General features: G+C 34.2%; 3 protein-coding genes across 3 annotated transcripts in view; 1 reads left to right on the forward strand and 2 right to left on the reverse strand.

Moving 5' to 3' along the window:
* LOC108911892 (kinesin-like protein costa) lies at positions 1-4,934 on the reverse strand. The gene is made up of 2 exons (XM_018716967.1): positions 2,426-4,934; positions 1-461 (listed from the first exon to the last, which is right to left on the reverse strand). Exons 1-2 carry the CDS (start codon positions 4,859-4,861, stop codon positions 24-26), a joined length of 2,874 nt encoding a protein of 957 aa, XP_018572483.1. The 5' UTR covers positions 4,862-4,934; the 3' UTR covers positions 1-23.
* A 572-nt stretch (positions 4,935-5,506) lies between these two features.
* On the forward strand, positions 5,507-13,606 carry LOC108911882 (T-complex protein 1 subunit delta). Its single transcript, XM_023455426.1, has 10 exons — positions 5,507-5,736; positions 5,886-5,938; positions 6,151-6,240; positions 6,290-6,457; positions 6,517-6,670; positions 6,833-7,140; positions 8,539-8,770; positions 9,560-9,852; positions 13,220-13,399; positions 13,456-13,606. Exons 1-10 carry the CDS (start codon positions 5,628-5,630, stop codon positions 13,471-13,473), a joined length of 1,605 nt encoding a protein of 534 aa, XP_023311194.1. The 5' UTR covers positions 5,507-5,627; the 3' UTR covers positions 13,474-13,606.
* An 8-nt stretch (positions 13,607-13,614) lies between these two features.
* Positions 13,615-18,860, reverse strand: part of LOC108911881 (TBC1 domain family member 23) — a 13,508-nt gene continuing 8,262 nt past the window's right edge. Inside the window, exon 5 of the mRNA XM_018716951.1 lies at positions 13,615-14,150. Within this exon, the coding sequence (XP_018572467.1) occupies positions 13,761-14,150 (390 nt within the window). The 3' untranslated portion in view covers positions 13,615-13,760. The remainder of the gene's footprint in view (positions 14,151-18,860) is intronic.

Raw genomic sequence — 18,860 nt, forward strand, 5'->3', positions numbered from 1 at the left:
TATGTAATATTCCAAAATGTCGTTCACTTATTGGTCTGCTGAATAAACAATTTATTTTTCTGCCTCGTTATCTTCGCTTGAGGAGCAGGTATAACAGATTGTAGCTGTCGTGGCACAATCTCGTGTCTAGCGATGCTGGTTATCCTCGTTATCAAGCTACTGCTTTTTCCAACTTGTTTACTTGCGCCACCAACTGGCCGAGGCAATACCTTATTGCCGAGGACTCTGGAAATGACCTGATCACCATCGCCATTACCGTCATTTGCTAAATGACGCAGTACCAGGTGGATTTTATCCTCGTGTTGCTGTTGAAGTGAAATTATCCTCCTCTCACCTTCCAGCCGCACTTGTTGCAGGGTATGGCTTAAGTTCTGCATACGGCACAATAAACTTTCATTCTGATTTTCATATTCCACCACCTGCATCTCTAACTTTTTTGTGCTGCTGCGTAAATCAACCACCTACAAAAAACACTGCATTATTTTAGCACTAGATGCCGGATTCCAGATTTCATATTTGACATGTCCGAGATGGACTATTTACTAAAATATGATATAATAAATTATACAAGTATTGTATTATTTATAAACTTTAGTTTTTCTGCAGATATATAGTTTTTAAGAATTGAAATAAATATAAAATTGGTACATTTTTAATAATTTTTTTTTGTACAGAGGCATTTTGAGGTGTGTAGAATAATGTCGTATGTGGTAAATTATCAGGCATGGGATTATTACCTAATATTACTCAAGCTTGTACATTAAATTGCTCCTGTGGTGCCCCCTCATATTTGAGCCTCATTTGTTTTTATTTTTATTGTGCTAATAATGTGTACACCTATAAATAGGAATACACTGTATATTTTATTACAAATAAAACAAAAATGTATTATAACTGAGGCAGTAGTCCATCAAAAAAATATATATAAAACACATATTGGAAGGAAAATTCCTATGTATTGGAAGTTCCGAACGTTCATTTGAACAAAAATGTAAACTCGTAATATATAATTGTACTTGAAATGGTTTTACCAACTAAAGTCGACCTTTAAAACTGTTATATTTTATATCTAGTATCAAGCTTAAGCAACGCAACAGCAGGCAGTAATATAATCGAATTGGTCATTTGAGAAACCCCACATTTTACACAATCGGAGTTAATTACGAAAACGTCACTTTTTAGCGTTTACTTGAGAAAACTCACATGTCTGAGACATGTGAGGTTTCTCAATGAACTAACCCTCCCTTTGTCTATGAATTAACCCATTTCCATTCCATGTCTGATGAAGATGTCGCTGAATTTGTTGCAAAATCATCGATGGACTTGTAAATTGAATTTAAAATATCTGCTACTGATGGAGTTAAAAATTTGCCAAATGACTGTACCTATCCTGAAAAGCGTGATCCTATTAATGTGAAAAAAATGGAAAATCTAAAAAAAATTAAAATTTACCAGACAATGAATATATTAGGAGTTTTTACATAACTATTATGAAATGGCCAACCACAAATGCGAAGGAAGGCCTTTAAAATACTGGTAGTTGCCTTTTGTTATCTCTTATCTGCAAGAAATGAATATATTATAAAAACATTTTGTATTTTTGAAGTAGTATTTCATAAAGAAACCTCACAAGTCACAAAATTTAATGTACATTTTTTTATAAAACTCACTATTTTATCTATCTTAGTGTGCTAAAATATATGTCAGATAAATAAATAACTACGAGAAGAATTTTGATTTTCCGATATACCAAAACAAAATACGTTTTTATTGATTTTTTCAAAATGTGGTTTCACTGACGTGGGGTTTCTCAAATGACCGATTCAATTAGTATAAATCAATACAAATATAATGTTAACAATTTAGTTAAAATCAGTCGTGGCTTTAAGGATAAAAGATATAATTGGTTTAACAGTAATAGAAGGGGTGGTATCCCTTGGCAATAAAGGATGGTAATACTTTTTGTAAATAAATATAGCTTTAACATTTTAATTCAAATTTCGCACGACTTTTGGTTTGATATTGGAGTTTTGGTTGCTGACACAGTGGTTTCTGATGGCGAAGTACTGGAACATTTTTTTAGAAATCAGTATAAAACAATCTATGCCACATATAGTACAGACCGACACAAATAAGTTTGCATCTGAGATAGCTCTGCCTGCAAATGCGCACTTGACACGGCAAGTGATAGGCTCCACAAGCCACTATTACAACCTTTTATTTTTTCTAGCCAAATGCATTCCTTCTCAATCTCGCGCGGCTCTGCCCGAGTCAGAAACTTATTTATGTTCGTCTGTATTAGGCTTTGCTGATGGTGAAATCGTAAATTATCCAGTTAAATTAGAAACACATTTTTGTCATAGGCTAGTAATTTTTAAAGTTCACGTGATTAATATCGAGTAAAAAAAAATAAAAAAAAACAAACCTTTTGAAAATATTTATGCAGTAATACTCTCATTTCGTTCTCATTAAGTTTCATTAGTCTATCCATTAACATTTTATCACCTTGTTCTTCTACCCTTTCCATTGCCTTTTCGCTTACTGGTCTGTGTCCACAAAGGATTTCATTTTTGTATTCAATAGCCAAGTCAATGGCCTCAATAGCTTCCTCGTACTGCAAAAGTTTCCTTTCCTCAATCTCATTTAAAATCTTCTTATTCTGAGATTTGGTATCAATTTTAAATTTCTGTTCAAGGAGATAGTCACGAGTTTTGCGTAAGTTACGAATCTCGTGTCTAAGGCACTCTAAATCTTCATTAGACAGTGCCAAGTCTTTATTGATGTCTTGTAAACTAGAATTACTTCCACGAGTTATTAAAGCAATGGCTTTTAAATCATCCTTACTCTTATTTTTATCTGTACTGTTACTACTATCTTTGGACTCATCTATTTTGTTTGTTTCTTCTTTAATCTGTTCATCATAATTCTGTTTTCTCTTCTCCTCTTTTTTCTTATATCTTCTCAATTTCTCCAATTGTTTTTGTGATGTACGTAAACTACTTTCCAATTCTTTTAATTTTCTATCCCCATCCTCGGTGATATTTTTTAAGGACTCTGCATCTTTCAATTTAGCCTCTACTTCTTCTAATTCAGTGTTATACTTATCTTCTAGGTAGTGATTCTTCTGCGCCTGAGCTTGCATTACTTTACCTTGAGTATTTTCATATTCTTTCTTAAGCCTTTGGCACTTTTGTTCAATCTTCACATGAGCACTGGACTGAGTATGTTTATGTTTTAAAAATTGCTGCATTAGGTTTTCTTTTACTTTGATTGTCTGTTCTAAGTCGGTAATTTGTTTTTGACATCCCTTAATAGCTGAAGTTATTTGCTTAAGAACTTTTTTCTTCATTTCATAAGTTAGCGGAACATCAGTATTGTTCTGTTCATTTTCGGGAATCACATCTTCCTCGCTAAATTTTATAGAGTTAACAGATAGAGGCATTTCATCCACAGAATGTATGCTTCCTCTTCTTCCTCTAGCCCCCTTAGAACGATATGTATTGCTAGAACTTGTTAAGCTATCTTTTGTAAATAAATTTGTGTTGCTAAGAACAGCATTAGCATCAGCAACCAACAGATCTGTGCTTTTTTTAAAAGATTCTATGAGAATATCTATCTTCTCAATTAAACTTTGAGATTCCTCTTCTTCAATTATTCCTTCTTCGCTATCACTTATACTTTCTGTGGTATCTTCGATTTCTTCTTCAATGCGTTCTAAAGATCGATGTGGCTCCGAGTTTTCACTAAGACACTCTTCACACTCTTGCTTCAGAGTTAGCCAATGAGATATTTGTTCCATTTCAGTCTTATTCAAGCAACCATTTAGCACTAATTTTTGAAACAGCTCTTCAGCATTTGAAACTAGTTTCAGTAATTGATTAGCAGCAAACTGTAGGCCGAAAACATCAAAATTTTCTTGTGACATTTCGTAAGTTGAATACGAGTTAACAGTAACTGTATTTTTTACTAATTGTGCACGTATAGCTAATTGAAGGGTGTACAGTGTTTCTGTAAAATCACTTAATAGCGGTGAAACACACCCAATTAGAAGAGTTTTGGCACGTCCACCAAAAGAATCTCTCAGTAACGTAGTCAATACAGACTGTGTGTATGGAATCTGATTGACATTAAAATGACTTAAACAAGGTTCTGACAGTGTCATAATGCATCTTTGTAAAGCCTGAAGACCTATGTCCACTGGTATAGTCTGCATTAATCCATTGTTGTCATATACTACTAATTTCTCAGTTCCTGCCAAGTCTGCAAAACTGGCCGTAGAAACTTTATGTTGAATGATGGCGTCTACTGACCACTGCTGTTCCAAAGTAAGTGTAAACAAAGTGTGAGCATTCTTAGGAGACACATTAGACATTCCCAACTGAATGAGTTGAAAAGCATCCAAAACATCTGTACATTCTATACTACCCCCTCCTAACAAATCTTGTACATTTTCACCACAAATCTGTGACCAAGTTATATGTATGGAAGAATTTCGATCTCGGTATTGGCGTACTTTAGTGAAAACTTCTCTAACAAATCTAGGAATAATTCCATACTCCGCTTCACTTGACGCAAAGTGAAATCCAGGGCCAAATAAAGTATAAGTTTTGCCAGTTCCAGACTGTCCCATGGCAACTATGGAAACATCACATCCTTCTAATAAAAAATTTACTAAAGGCGCAATAACAGTAGAAAACAAAGTGTTTTGGCAGCAATTTACAGGCAATGCGTAATTAACTGGATATACGTGATTATTTGATAGTTGTATTGTACTATTTATGGGGTTACTTTGAACACAAACCATGTCCCCATTATAATCTACAGGGCAAACCCTAATAGCTGTTTCAACGTGAATTTCCATTTTCTTTTGGTTGTGAAATATTTAAAAAAGTCTAAACGTCATTTTCTGTTTAACTAACATAACCTCCAAAACAGTCAACCGTCAAAATAACAAATGTCAATTGTCAACCATTGACCTCCTTCCTTTATCAAAATATGAGCTTATTGAGCTGATTCGGGTGTATTGGTTGGAGTACTCCAGTGCACTCAACATTGGTGCTTTCGTTTTAGTTATAGTTATATACTCACTTTAGCGACCTTGGCTATTAACAGCTATTGGTAGCTTGGTAGTATAAAACCCTGAAAACCCTATCATGGACTCTGAACCCTATGTTCGATTAGATAAAAATAGTAAAGGAGGGAACGCATTAGGCGGTCGCGGTCCCGTCGCATCACGGATCGTTCTGGGCTGACTCCAGTTTCTAAAGCTTTATAATCTACAAAGTAGTAAGAGCAACTAAATGTACTGATCGTTGCATTTCAATCTACAAAGCAGAACATAGATTACGTACAGGAACGAGGGCCTATGAACTAGTTCTTCAGTTTCCTGAGATTTTGTTCTTTGTGTTCAAAATTGAGATCGAGTTTTTCGAACGGCTCATTCCGAACACACCTCTAGCGTGATTGTCATGTGATATCTATTTTCGTATATAATCGGTGTTTCGTGTTTCGTGGTTGGTGGTTGTATAAAATCTTATTGATAGAAAAGTGATGTTTAAAGTTTTTTATCGGTTCTCATCGCTTGATTAAAATACTCTTTTTGAAAATATATAAGTATAGCTATAACTATGACTTCTCCTACAGCAGCCGGTGACTCAAATAAAGGAAAATCCGTAGCATATAAAGACAAAAGTAAACCTAGCGATGTAAGAACAAGTAACATTAACGCCGCAAAAGGTAAACAATATTAAATATTATTAAAGTTATCATTCCTGCAATATCAAATTATTAACAAAAGTATATTTTCAATTTTTTGAATGTTTTAAAATATATTTTATATTAAATAATTGTTTACATCTGTATTAAAAATGTACCTCAATTTTCAGCTGTATGTGATGCAATTCGTACAAGTTTGGGTCCAAGAGGAATGGATAAAATGGTAATTATATACGCAATGACCTTTAAGGAAAATGAACAAGAATTTCTCTTGTATTTCAATTTAATATACTGTCCATATTTAATGAACAGGATCTCTTAATTCAAATAACACTGATTTCTTAAGTTCACATATTCAAGTATTACCTAAATGTAATACTATATGAAAATGGAATTAATAACAAATACTGTGAAATCTAAAAAAATAATTTTTAGATACAAGCTGCAAATGGTGAGGTAACTATAACTAACGATGGTGCCACAATTTTGAAACAAATAAATGTTATTCACCCTGCAGCGAAAATGGTAAGCTTTTTGTCATCTAGTAATTTAAAAATTAATAAAAACATTCTAGTTGGTTGAGTTGTCTAGAGCACAAGATGTTGAAGCCGGTGATGGAACTACATCTGTTGTAGTTATCGCAGGGGCTTTACTTGATGCTGCTGAAAAATTATTACATAGGGGCATTCATCCGACAGTTATTTCAGATTCATTTCAGAGGGCTGCGCTTTTAGCCGTTGAGGTAAGTTATTGGATTCATCACAGTTGTATCCCATAATGCATGTTAAAATTATATTTCAGATTCTAAATGAAATTTCCACACCCGTTGAAATTACCAACAGAGAGCTTTTGATTAAAAGTGCTTCAACTTCCCTCAATTCCAAAGTAGTATCACAGCAGTCTAGCCTGTTGGGTCCATTGGCAGTAGATGCCGTTCTTAAAATTGTCGAACCAGGTACTCAGTTTGATATAAAAATTTTATAACGACAATAATGTTTAATACTTCTGCAAAATAATGTTTAAAAGAATTCTTCTAATAAGTTCTAAATATTATTTTAACTAAAAACTGAGCTTTTTCCGTTATAATAAATAATTACTTAATTTGATTTGATTTTAGGTCACGAGCAGGCTTGCAACCTTTCCGACATTAAAGTCATTAGACAATTAGGAGGAACTGTCGAAGACACCGAATTGATTGAAGGACTTGTCTTCTCACAAAGATCTGCGAATGTATCTGGCCCAAAGAGAATCGAAAAGGCCAAAATTGGATTTATACAGTTTTGTATTTCCCCACCGAAGACTGATATGGATCACAACGTTATTGTGTCGGATTATGCCGCAATGGATAGAGTTCTCAAGGAAGAAAGAGCATATATCTTAAACATAGTGAAACAGATCAAAAAGGCTGGTTGTAACGTTCTTCTGGTAAGTTTTTAAATACAGTTAAATCAATTTAATTTGGCCTACTTATAAAATGATACAGGATCGAGTGGTACAAACTAAGTGCAATCGGGAAAGAAAGTGGGTATAGATATACAGGGTGGGTGAAAACTTCTCACAAATTTTTTAGATATTTCAAAATGTTATAACTAACAAACAAACCAAGACATCCAAAACATAAAAACCTTTATCAGATCAACATTAAGAATATTAAACAGAAAAATGTACAAAAATGTTCAAAACTGCTACTTTTGACTGCAATACAATTACTCAGCTGGTTTTGAAAATTACCAGCAATGGTCGCACTAGCTATTCACCTTTGCTTATCGTCTTCCTAAGGTTTCGACGGCCAAACGTTCTTACCCCAAAAGCTCAGAAACGACTTTTCACTGACTGTAATGGTGGATTGGGCGGAATATCTCCGTGCCCAGTCCTGATGCAGTGTGAACATGTTCGCGTCAAAGTGCTACATCACATACAAATTCAAAGTGCGCCGAAGAACCCGTTCCTGGAATTCAGTGTTGCGTTTCATGAACATCATTGGTGGTGCAGATACCAGCCCAGACCATCACCGAGGCCGGAGAATGGTTTTCGTAGTTGCGGACTTCTGCTGGCCTTGACTAAGGAGGTGACGACGAAATTTTCTTGTCGGTGAATCTTTTTCAGGTGATCACCGGCGGCCAGCCAACGCATTTGGCGGCATTTTTGTAGCCGCTTCGTCTTTATCGGATCATTGAGGTAGTGGAGGCAAATAATTTTGCAACTTCAAAGTCCTAACTTCCTCTTGACGATGTTTTGGTTGTGTTTAGCACTGATTCCGAGCTGCAGTCCCTCCGGCCTCCTTGAAATGTTTCATAGACGCATCATAGACGGTTGTACTCCTGAAACCACTCGTTTGTACGATGTCGGCCGTCTTCATTAACGTCTTGTGCTATTCAACTACAGTAATGCACACATCATGGTTGTAGTGCAAAAACTACAAATAATCAAACAGTTAAAATAGTACATAAGGTCAAAATTGCATGGTGAATCTAAATCAGAATTTTAAAAGAAAATATCAAAGCATTGTCCAAAAAAGTTGCGGTAACTTTTCATCCACCCCGTATGACCTTTAAATGCCACAATTATTTATTATTTATTACTTCTCAGCGTTTCACATGTAATATTGTTTGTATTTATCTGGATTTTTTTCTATGAAATACGTTTTGCGAGTACGTTTATTTTATGAGTGCTGAAATTACATTTGCTCCATATATCAAGTTGAATTGTACTTTAAAAGAGTATGTAAACATCATGTCTGGTATTATGAAGCATATTGATCCTATCATGTTTTTTATGTTACTGGAATATTTTCAAGTTTAAACTTGGACAACAATTTTACAGGTTCAAAAATCAATTTTAAGAGATGCCGTGTCAGATTTGGCCTTACACTTTTTGGACAAAATTAAGTGCATGGTGATCAAGGATATCGAAAGGGAAGATGTGGAATTTGTCTGCAAATCTCTAGGTTGCAAGCCTATCGCTTCTTTGGATCACTTCCTCCCTGAAAACTTGGTAACAGCTGACTTGGTCGAAGATGTTGGTGTAGGTGGCAACAGAATGGTTAAAATTACTGGTAAGCTCTGTTTTTTAAGTACTGCACTTTTGACGCACCAACTTTCCAGATCTATATTACCTATCTAGATTATGATATAATTTTTCTGTTTCTCCTCAAGGAAAATCCATTGCAATACTGAATAATAGTAAGGGTAAATTAGCGTCCTTTTAATGCAGTACGAACAAATGCAAAAAACAAACAACGTTAAACAGATACATTGAAATCGATAAATTAAACAGAGATATAAATGATTATAAGCCACGTGACTGCCGAGCTGAGCACCTTCAACTATATTAATGATTCGTTTACAATGAACAATGACAAACTGTTATCTCTAAGCGAGATAATGCGATCGCTGATTGGTTGAATAAAATCTCTAGAAAAATGGCACCAATCACCAACCGTTGTAACAAATTGTGTTTCAATGAAATCTTGACATTATTATTTTAATTTTACTGAAATTTAATTGCCGACGTGAAGGAAATAAAATTACTGTTCCAAACAAAATTGCTTGTTATATGACTTGTAATCATTTATGAAGGCACCGTAGTTATACTTATGGTGAGATGAATTGACTGAAATGACACAAAAATTTGTATCTAAAATAAATAAAATATTGATAATGTTCTCTCAAGTCTTATCAAATTGAAAACAAACAGTAAACCCGTCTGGTAGTATTAAGCAATTGACATACCAATTATTTAAATATTTAAAAATTTTCTAATATTGCCTTAATACTAATTATTTTAATTTCTTATCTAAAACATTAGCCGAAGGCTTAACTCCCATATGTTCCGTTCGATTTAGGTGCTCAAAATGCCGGAAGGACCATCACCCTGCTCGTCAGGGGTTCCAATAAGTTGGTTCTTGAAGAGGCGGAGCGTTCCCTGCATGACGCTCTTTGCGTGATACGTTGTCTTGTTCGTAAAAAAGCTCTCATCGCTGGGGGCGGAGCACCGGAAATTGAGGTTGCGCTGAAACTAGCCGCTCGTGCTAATAACTTGGAGGGTATCGATGCAATTTGTACAAGGGCTTATGCTGATGCTTTAGAAATCATACCATTCACGTTGGCAGAAAATGCGGGCCTCAATCCCATACAGGTATGTCATAAAACATTCAAAATATCTGTAATTTTTTTTTTACATCACTGATACAAGAGGCTTCAATTTTTCCAGTAGTTAATGTGGAAAAATTATTCTTGCTACTCGAGTTTAAACAAAATGTCAAATACTATTTTTTAAAGGAGGCATGTTGTATGGAAACACAAAAACATGGCATGGCGTAAAAAGGGTAAATTAAATTGCAACAAATTGCTGATCGGAATGCTGTCGAGGAAATTCTGTGTTTTAGTTTCTTTTTTTTTGCAATAAAAAAATAGTAGTACGCCTCTATTATTCAGACAGCAACAGCCATAATTTCATGCAACGGACTGAACTGCAATTGCTAGTCACACATACTTAGCTATTTACCGCTAGATTGTACCATTGAGTTACACTAATGGTTTTAAATCTACTGACAGTACGTTACTTTTTTTGTCGTGTTGAAAGTTGCCAGTGATGGGTGAACTCTAGCTCGAGCATTAAGGTTCACTTCACTGCCGATAGGTATTGCCAGGAAAGTAGGTACTGGATCGTATTATATCTGCAATACCGGTACAAAATCTCGCATATTGGAATGAAAAAAAAAACTAGTGCTTAGAAAAACCGTACCGTACTGCACATCTCTATCATGGGATCCTCGTAGCTCGCCCCTAAATCTGTAGTGTTTACAGCGGTGGTCATGGTTATCATCGCACAGCAGTGAAAGACGGAGTGGGACTAGTGCATATTTACTGTGCAGTTTAGGCTCTGTTTAGTCCGCCCTTTTTCAAATACCTATTCACCCCTTTTTTTCTTATTAAATGTAATTTGTTTACATGTGGTGTAAGTTACCTATGTTCCTATGTTTCTTGTGCATTTTTTAAAAGATTTTAAAAGTTTAAATTGGATTGGAAAAACAGACTAACAGCACTTGCAATGCTATCCATAGTATTGAAAAATCAGTGGTGTGAGAAATACCAAACTTTATTAAAAAAGTAATTAAAAAGTTTATTTTGGACAAAAGCAGAACGAACTTTCGTTGTAAAAAATAATGTTAAGCACATTTTCCCTATATTTCAATAGTACTTAAAATATAACTATCCAATTTGATTTTTTTATCAATACTTTGTATATTTAGTTGTTACGATTTCAATTGGAACCGCATAAAAACACAACTCATAAATTCTACGGAATCCATAGGCGTCCAGTAACATTTTGCCCTGTCTCTCGACTAGATATACTATATTTCTATTTAGTTAGTGATATTCTCAAATTTTTTGTAAATAATCTTCCCGAAGTGTGTTTATGTGTTTTTTATGTTTAAAGTCGCATTGTAATAAAACGTCGTAAAATATCTAAAGATTTATAATTATAATCAGGATAATTGCTGAATTTGTTTAAAATAGGAACTTTATTTTCTTTATACATATTATAAATTGTGCGCCGTATTACATGTCTGGTAAAATCGTCAATATTCTTTAATTTTGTATTTTTCCGTTTCCTCTTTGTACTGTGATTGATAACGTCTCTTTCTTTAATTATGCTATAAATTGTCATTTTTGATATCTTACAAGGAGAAGGTAAGGTAGTCGGATTTTTGTAATTTTTGATATTTATGGTACGTGTAGTTTGGACCTTGAATAAGAATTTTCCGAAGTAGTTCGACGCAACGTTCATAAATTACCGAGATAATCGATTTTGAAGTTTTGCCTGACAGCTAAATCCACTAGATGTGACACATTCTTCAACTGGGAGCGTGGCCTAATTGGTAGCATTCGGGACTGACAGTCACAAGATCGCTGGTTCGAGTCCGTTGCGTGACATTTTTTTTGGTTTATTTTTTTTCATCTCGAAAATTCTGAACAAACGAAATATAATAAATACTTATGTATATGTAGGAATATTCTTGAAATATTTCATTAAAATGCACAATTGGTTGATAAACAATATTTATTATGAATTAACAATAAAATTTTTTTAAAAATAAACAAACGAGGTCAGGTAGGTTTTTTATTTTTAATATTTGACATTTTACGCAGTGTGGCATAAGCCAGAATGATAGTTATCATAGAAACATGGGAAGCAGAAATTTTTTCAGCAACTAGCATGTCGTGTAAATATTATGATGTTTTTACAGGCACATTTTGTTTTCAAAATATTGACGTCAAAGCAAATTTCGTTAACATTTTGAAAGATTGTTCTTTCATCACACAGTTTCGATGCTTCTCTACCCTTTGTGGAATTTACCGAAACTTTTTATGCCCGAGCAGGTGTGTTCTGTAAGCGGTTTTTTTAAACACGGTGGACGACCCACACAACCTAGCTCAAAATGTTAATTAAACACTTGAAGAATATTCCTACATACAGTTCTCATAATATTTCGGCTGTTCATAATTTTCGAGATCAGAAAATGAAAAAGAAAGGAAGCTAGATGCTTAAAAAATTTCTGCTTCCTATTTTCTTATGATAGCTACCATTCTGGCTCGTGCCACACTGCGTAAAATGTCAAATACTAACATAAATATAAAATAGAAGAACATCCTACCTGACCTTGTTTGTTCTTTTTTTTTAATGAAATCTTATTGTTAATTCATAATAAATATTGTTTATCAACCAATTGTGCATTTTAATGAAATATTTGAAGAATATTTCTACATATACGTAAGTGTTTACTATAATATTTCGTTTGTTCATAATTTTCGAGATGAAAAAAATAATAAAAAAACCATATAGTGTTTTGAAAAAAAAAACAAAATGTCACGCGACGGACTCGAACTAGCGATCTCGTGACTGTCAGTCCCGAACGCTACCAATTAGGCCACACTCCCAGTTGAAGAATATGTCACATCTAGTGGATTTAGCTGTCAGGTAAACTTCGATTATCTCGGTAATTTATGAATATTGCGTCGAACTACTTCGGAAAATTCTTATTCAAGGTCCAAACTACACGTACCATAAATATCAAAAATTACAAAAATCCGACTACCTTACCTTCTCCTTGTTAGTGTTAATTCGCTAATCTCTTTCTTTATCATATTGTCCACTATTTTCTATTTTCAAACATTCGTAAAAAGGATATTTAAAATAATACATTGACTTTATATGTGTAAATCTTTGGTTTTAGAGTTTGTTTCGATGCTTTCGACAAATATCGGTTTGACTATTTGGGGATTTTCACGAATTATTTCGTTATCCTTCCCTACAGTCCCTAGAAAGTCATGCTAAATTACTAGATAATTACATATATTTATTTTAATAGCTATTACACTTTACTGGTTACCATATGAACAAATAATATCAGAAGAAATTTCAGAAGTGCAGATGGTCCTGTGCTTTAAAATTCAGTTTTCAATTGAAATCGTAGCATATAGAAAGAAATTTATTTCAGACTGTAACCGAATTAAGAAATAGGCATGCCAAAGGCGAAACCTCGGCTGGTATAAATGTTAGAAAAGGCGCCATTACAGACATTCTGGAGGAAAACGTCGTTCAGCCACTGCTGGTCAGCACGTCCGCTCTGAGTTTTGCTACAGAAACCGTCAGATCTATACTGAAAATTGATGATATCGTAAGTATTCCACAAGCAAACCAGTTTTTCAAAACATTTATTGATTCGTCTTTTAGGTAAACACTTTCACATAAACTTGGGAGGTCTAGACAGCATTTAACTTATTTTCTCGTTTAACCGCTAATCATGTTAGCTTTAATCCTATTTAGCTTTGTTACATTAGTGTATTTGGAATTACATTTTTCATAAATAAATAGTAACACATTACATCCGAGTTGATTTAAAACATATTTATTTAAGGTTAAATAAAAAATATAAATTCAACAAATTTTAAAATATCTATAATTTAATAACTACTTAAGTATTTATGCACAATAGAATAATACATTTAGGTTCTAATATAAATAAACTATCTACGACATCACTCTTTAGCTTTCAACTGTTTAAGGATCTGATCTGAGACGACCTTAGTAGCCTTATCTGCGTTCGGAATTAAAAACCTATCCATATCGGAAATTTTGAGGTTTTCGCCGTCGGGCACTCCGTACTTGAAGGTAATGAGTTCGGGGTGGCGTTTTCGAGCGGTGATCTTGACGATAGCGGAAAGAGGCCGTTTTACTATCACTTCTGCGGCTCCTTTTATGTCTGGTACTTCCCGGAGGACAATCAGTTCTGTTTGAGTTACGATCAGGTGGCTCTTGTACATGAACCCGTTCAATTTTACCTCTTGACAGGGGAAGTGTTCGATCACTTCCGGATTCTTTAAATAACTCTGAATTTGCACCAGCTCTTGTTGATCGTCATCCACGTGCTAAAAAAAAAGAAATGTTTGTTCTGATGCTACCCCATATTTGAAACAAAAAATGATTGTTTTAATGGACAGTACTACTGTAAAATTTTAAAAAAGTGTTTATTTGAGATTTTTTAATGGAAAGGAAAGTAAAAGGATAATATTCATGGATGTTATTAACCATGTCCTTAACACGTTCACTGCCGACTATGGTATCTAAGTCCGTGCCCGGTGCCACATATGTTTATGCAAAATTAAAAATTTTGCCTTAAAAACTTCTTTATATAAATCTGCAGATGTAATAAATGTATTATGCCGTTTCCTGGTATTTTTTTTGACATGCTGGAATATCCATGGCACTCTATACTCCGCGGCAGAAATTATAAAGTGACTCATCGCTAGCTTTTGGACTAGTAAGGGGGATGAAGCGTGCCGGGAAGGAAAATCCATTGGCGTGTCTGCGTAAAAGGCAACAAGATATAGAAAATATTAAAAAAAGATAATAAAACATAACATCTAATATTTTTTACGGTTTGCTATAACCGGCACTTTGATCCATTTTAATTATTACAGCATTTTAAAACGTCCCAGTTGTATTTTTTTAATTTATAATTTTATTATAGCAATGGAATTAGACCCCTCGTCTACGCTTATGCTATGGCATTTCTCAGGACGGGAAAATCAAGTCCGTGATAAATAATATTGAACCGTTATAAAATTCATTTTATATTTTATACGCATGATGGTAAGTGTGTAACAGAAATTTGATAATCCACAAAATAAACAAAATGTGTAAACAAAATTCAGAAAATATGAAAACTAAATGAACAATAAAAGTCAAAATTAAATAAACAGACATAACTCTCGATAAACATAAATTGTGTAGAAAACGTACATTCTTCATTAAACATCGTATAAAAAAAACAATCGATTTGCTAAAAGAAAAAAAAAAACGGGCCTGTAAAATTACAGTTTATTACGTTACCATAACATTACCCGAGTGCCTCTTTACGCACTCGTACCTCACAGCAATACCGAACAAACTATCGGACATTGAATAGAAAACGGCTGGCGCGTCTAAGGCATGCTAGCATAGCTCAGATTGAGCGTCAAACGCAGTGAACGTGTTAAGTGTTTAAAAAAATTATAGATTTATTAATAAATAGCCATTCTTGCGGAGCATATTGAATTTGAGGCACTCTGCCACACACAGTATAAATTGTGCATATTTGAAAATGGGAAAAAAAACAAAAAATTTCCTCTTAATCTACATAAGTACGATTAGAGAAATACGTAAATTTTGAAAACATTAATGTTTGTGTTTCTCTCTTAATTTCTTTTTGATTTAAATCACCGCGCGTTCCGCGATTTAATTTCATGTTGTCCTTGTCCTTGAACCGAGGGTGGGGAAATAGACTCGATGAGAGGGGAGAAGAGTCTGCAGATATAAGTCGACATTCAACATTCAAAAAGTGTGTGTATGTGAAAAGCTTTGACCAAGGCAACACGTAACCGAGATCTCAAATTTGGACTAATTGTGTATATGGTACATATGATAGTGATAGACAAAATTAATGCAAAGGATGCTAGTTCCTGCTGCAAGCGAGTGAGCCGACATAGTGAAACTCTCAAAGGTAAGGACAACAAACTCGCCGCAAAACTCTTTTAGTACATTCAAACAATTTTTTCCCTAGTATAATCAATTAATTTCTGTGTCATTGGCGGGCATCTGAATTTTTTAGAAAAAAAAGGGGACATTCATTCGTCGATAAATAATGTTAAAAATTGAAAATCCGATACGTACTTCTCTTCAAAAAGTTATTTTAAAGATACATTCAAAATCTGGAGTGAATAGAATGAAAATTGTTAGTTATGCTGCGTTTTATTTAAAAAAAATCGTACTTGAAGAAAAATACCATTAAAGTTTTGAGATATACTAACTCACTTTTATTCTAAAAAATCAAAAGGTAAGTCATTAGGCCCTTCCAACAAGTATATATGTGCCCCACATTGTCGTTTCAGAGCAGTTCAGAATAAAAAAAAAAATTGTACACAAAACTTTTTTTTCCTTATTCTAGAAGGTTCAAAGCAACTTTAAAATCAGTAAAAAAAATGATTTACTAAAAATTATACAGTGGTGTCTCTCTTAAATTATTTTCAAATGTAGAACTAGAGCCTTGATGCTCTAGTTTTATAAATGGCACATACTATATATTTTTACATATTTCGGTTAGCCATAAAATTCTATGTATTGTAAAATAGTTTCACATTTGGTTATGATTATTGTAAATTTGTTTGTTTGATTATTACTACTTGCTTCATAAACACGTCTAGTAACCTGTCAGAATAGTAAATGTGAAATTACATCAATAATTCAATATACAGGGTGATTCAGTCATAATGTCATTTTAACCACATATTCGGAAGGCCAAATAAAGACAGAAAATCGAAAAAAAAACATTTTTAATCAACTTAAAAATGAAGGAAATCAACCCATAACTCCCGCTAAGACGGCGGTCCGGCCAAATACCCGGATGCTCGGAAAATCTTGTAACGTAATATCACGAACCAGTCGTCAGGGGGTTTTCGGGATTGCTGATCACGGATCCGAGGTCAATTTTGCAAAATTCAAGTTGGCGGATCGAAGGTGGTCGACCAAATTTAAAAAAAATAACACATTCGCGCCAAATTTGGTATACGGAGGTTTTCGGGGTCGCTGATTACGAATTCGAGGTCAGAATTATGACAAATTTTGAAAAACTTCTATGATGTTCGGAAGTATTTATTATGTCCAAAAAATATATTATTTCTGTAGAAAATAAAAGGTTTAGTAGAAAAATATTGACATTTAATTTTAAGCTTAAACTCATGCAAAAACGGTCGCCGGTGTCATTGTGTTTACGTAACGTTACATCTACGTTTGTCAACAGTAAGGTGTTAATATTGTGTGTTGCAAGATTCATTAGTTAAATAAAAATACAAAGTTACCATAATAGTATATGCTTTTTATTTACCCTTAAATTGTACTTTCGTTTAATAATGGATACACATTAAACTAAACATTAAGAAAATCTGATACATAGTTGTCATCAAATGTAACATTAATTATTTCTACTTTTTTATTTGTACTGTAGTTGCAATCAGCTACAGAAATAGCCTTTTTGAAGCCCTGTTAGATACATTTGTAGCTGCTATCTACACATAAAATTTCTGGGTCGGTTTTCCTTTTTCCGCATAATTTTTAAGTCTTCATATTCGTGGTACATTTAATTTCAATAATACTGTCTTCACAGATTCCATCAGGCGATCCTGCTATCGTGGGATAGTTTTTGTAAAGCACTATACCACATTTTTTCATTTTTTTCCCCAAACTGGTACTTACAGCTTTCCTCACTTCATCCTCCAACATTCTATCGCGTTTCATGGTCTTTGCGTCTGAGATTTTTCCTCCCATTATTAACGTGATCAGAGTTGCATCATTGGTTTTTCACTGACTAAATTGAAATACTCGTGAGACCGTCACTCTGCCATATCTTAACACATGCCAAAAACAGCTTTGATGTTGGTCTCGTCTCTTCTTCAACTTTCATGTCATCATCAGTCAATAAGAGCTTTTTCAAAAATGTGTCGCAGGACTGTTGTTTGTATTTCAGTACCAAAATTTATGCATGGATAAACTTTTGATCACAAACATAGTCTTTTTGATATTTTATTAACTCACAGTTGTTGAGCTTTATTTTTTCCCTTCTTTTAGAATCTTTTCAAGTACATAACGTTTCCTGATTATGGTTTTGGTAACACAAAACTAAGCAACTGATAGTTGGGAAACACACAATATTTAAACGAAGATAAATACTGTGGATATTGTCGAAGTACAAATGACACAAAATGACATTTACATAGATGTGACGTAATTCGCTCTAACTGGTGTTCAACCTATCATGGTGGTTTGCTGTATTTTGTAGTTTTATTTTATCAAAAATATTGTCAATCTTGCTCATAATATAAAAATGTATACTTTTTACATAATTTTAGTGAATCTTGGTTACTGTCATTATGCCGATTGTGAAATTCATTGTGTAATATTTTTGTTTATAACTAGTGTCACAATGTGTGTCTTTAACCCGAAGAATAGGTCAAATTTTGGTAGAGATGTGTACGCGTTCAAAAATATATTGTGGTATAAACTATGCAAAATATAAGACCCAGGATTCTTTACGGCGCTGTGGTATGGTGGCAGAAAACACAACAGACCACAGCGAGGGAAAAACTGAATAGAATTCAGAGATTGGCCTGTTTAGGTATAACGGGGGCGATGGCATCGACCCCGACAGCTGCACTAGAAGTCATGCTAAATCTGCCACCGCTGCATATAGTGGTGGAAAGAGAAGCGCGGCTAGCAGCATATCGACTCAGGAATAACAATGACTGGAGGGGTGATTCCCACTCCAGGATCATAGACACATCTATGTCGGAACCAACTCTTGGGATGGTATCCGACAAGATGGTCCCAAGGTTTCACTTCCACAAGCCATTTGAGACTCGAATAGAGGATCAAAGCAAGTGGGAGGAAAGGTTTAATACCCTGGAAAGGTGGAGCCTAGTATGGTTTACAGATGGCTCCAAAATGACCAGAGGGACGGGTGCAGGAATATATGGACTCAGACCCAGATGGAGTGCAAGCTACAGTCTGGGGGAGTTCCCTACTGTATTCCAAGCAGAAATCTTCGC

The sequence above is a fragment of the Anoplophora glabripennis genome, unplaced genomic scaffold (assembly GCF_000390285.2).
Source record: "Anoplophora glabripennis isolate ALB-LARVAE unplaced genomic scaffold, Agla_2.0 scaffold539, whole genome shotgun sequence".
Lineage (NCBI taxonomy): Eukaryota > Metazoa > Arthropoda > Insecta > Coleoptera > Cerambycidae > Anoplophora > Anoplophora glabripennis.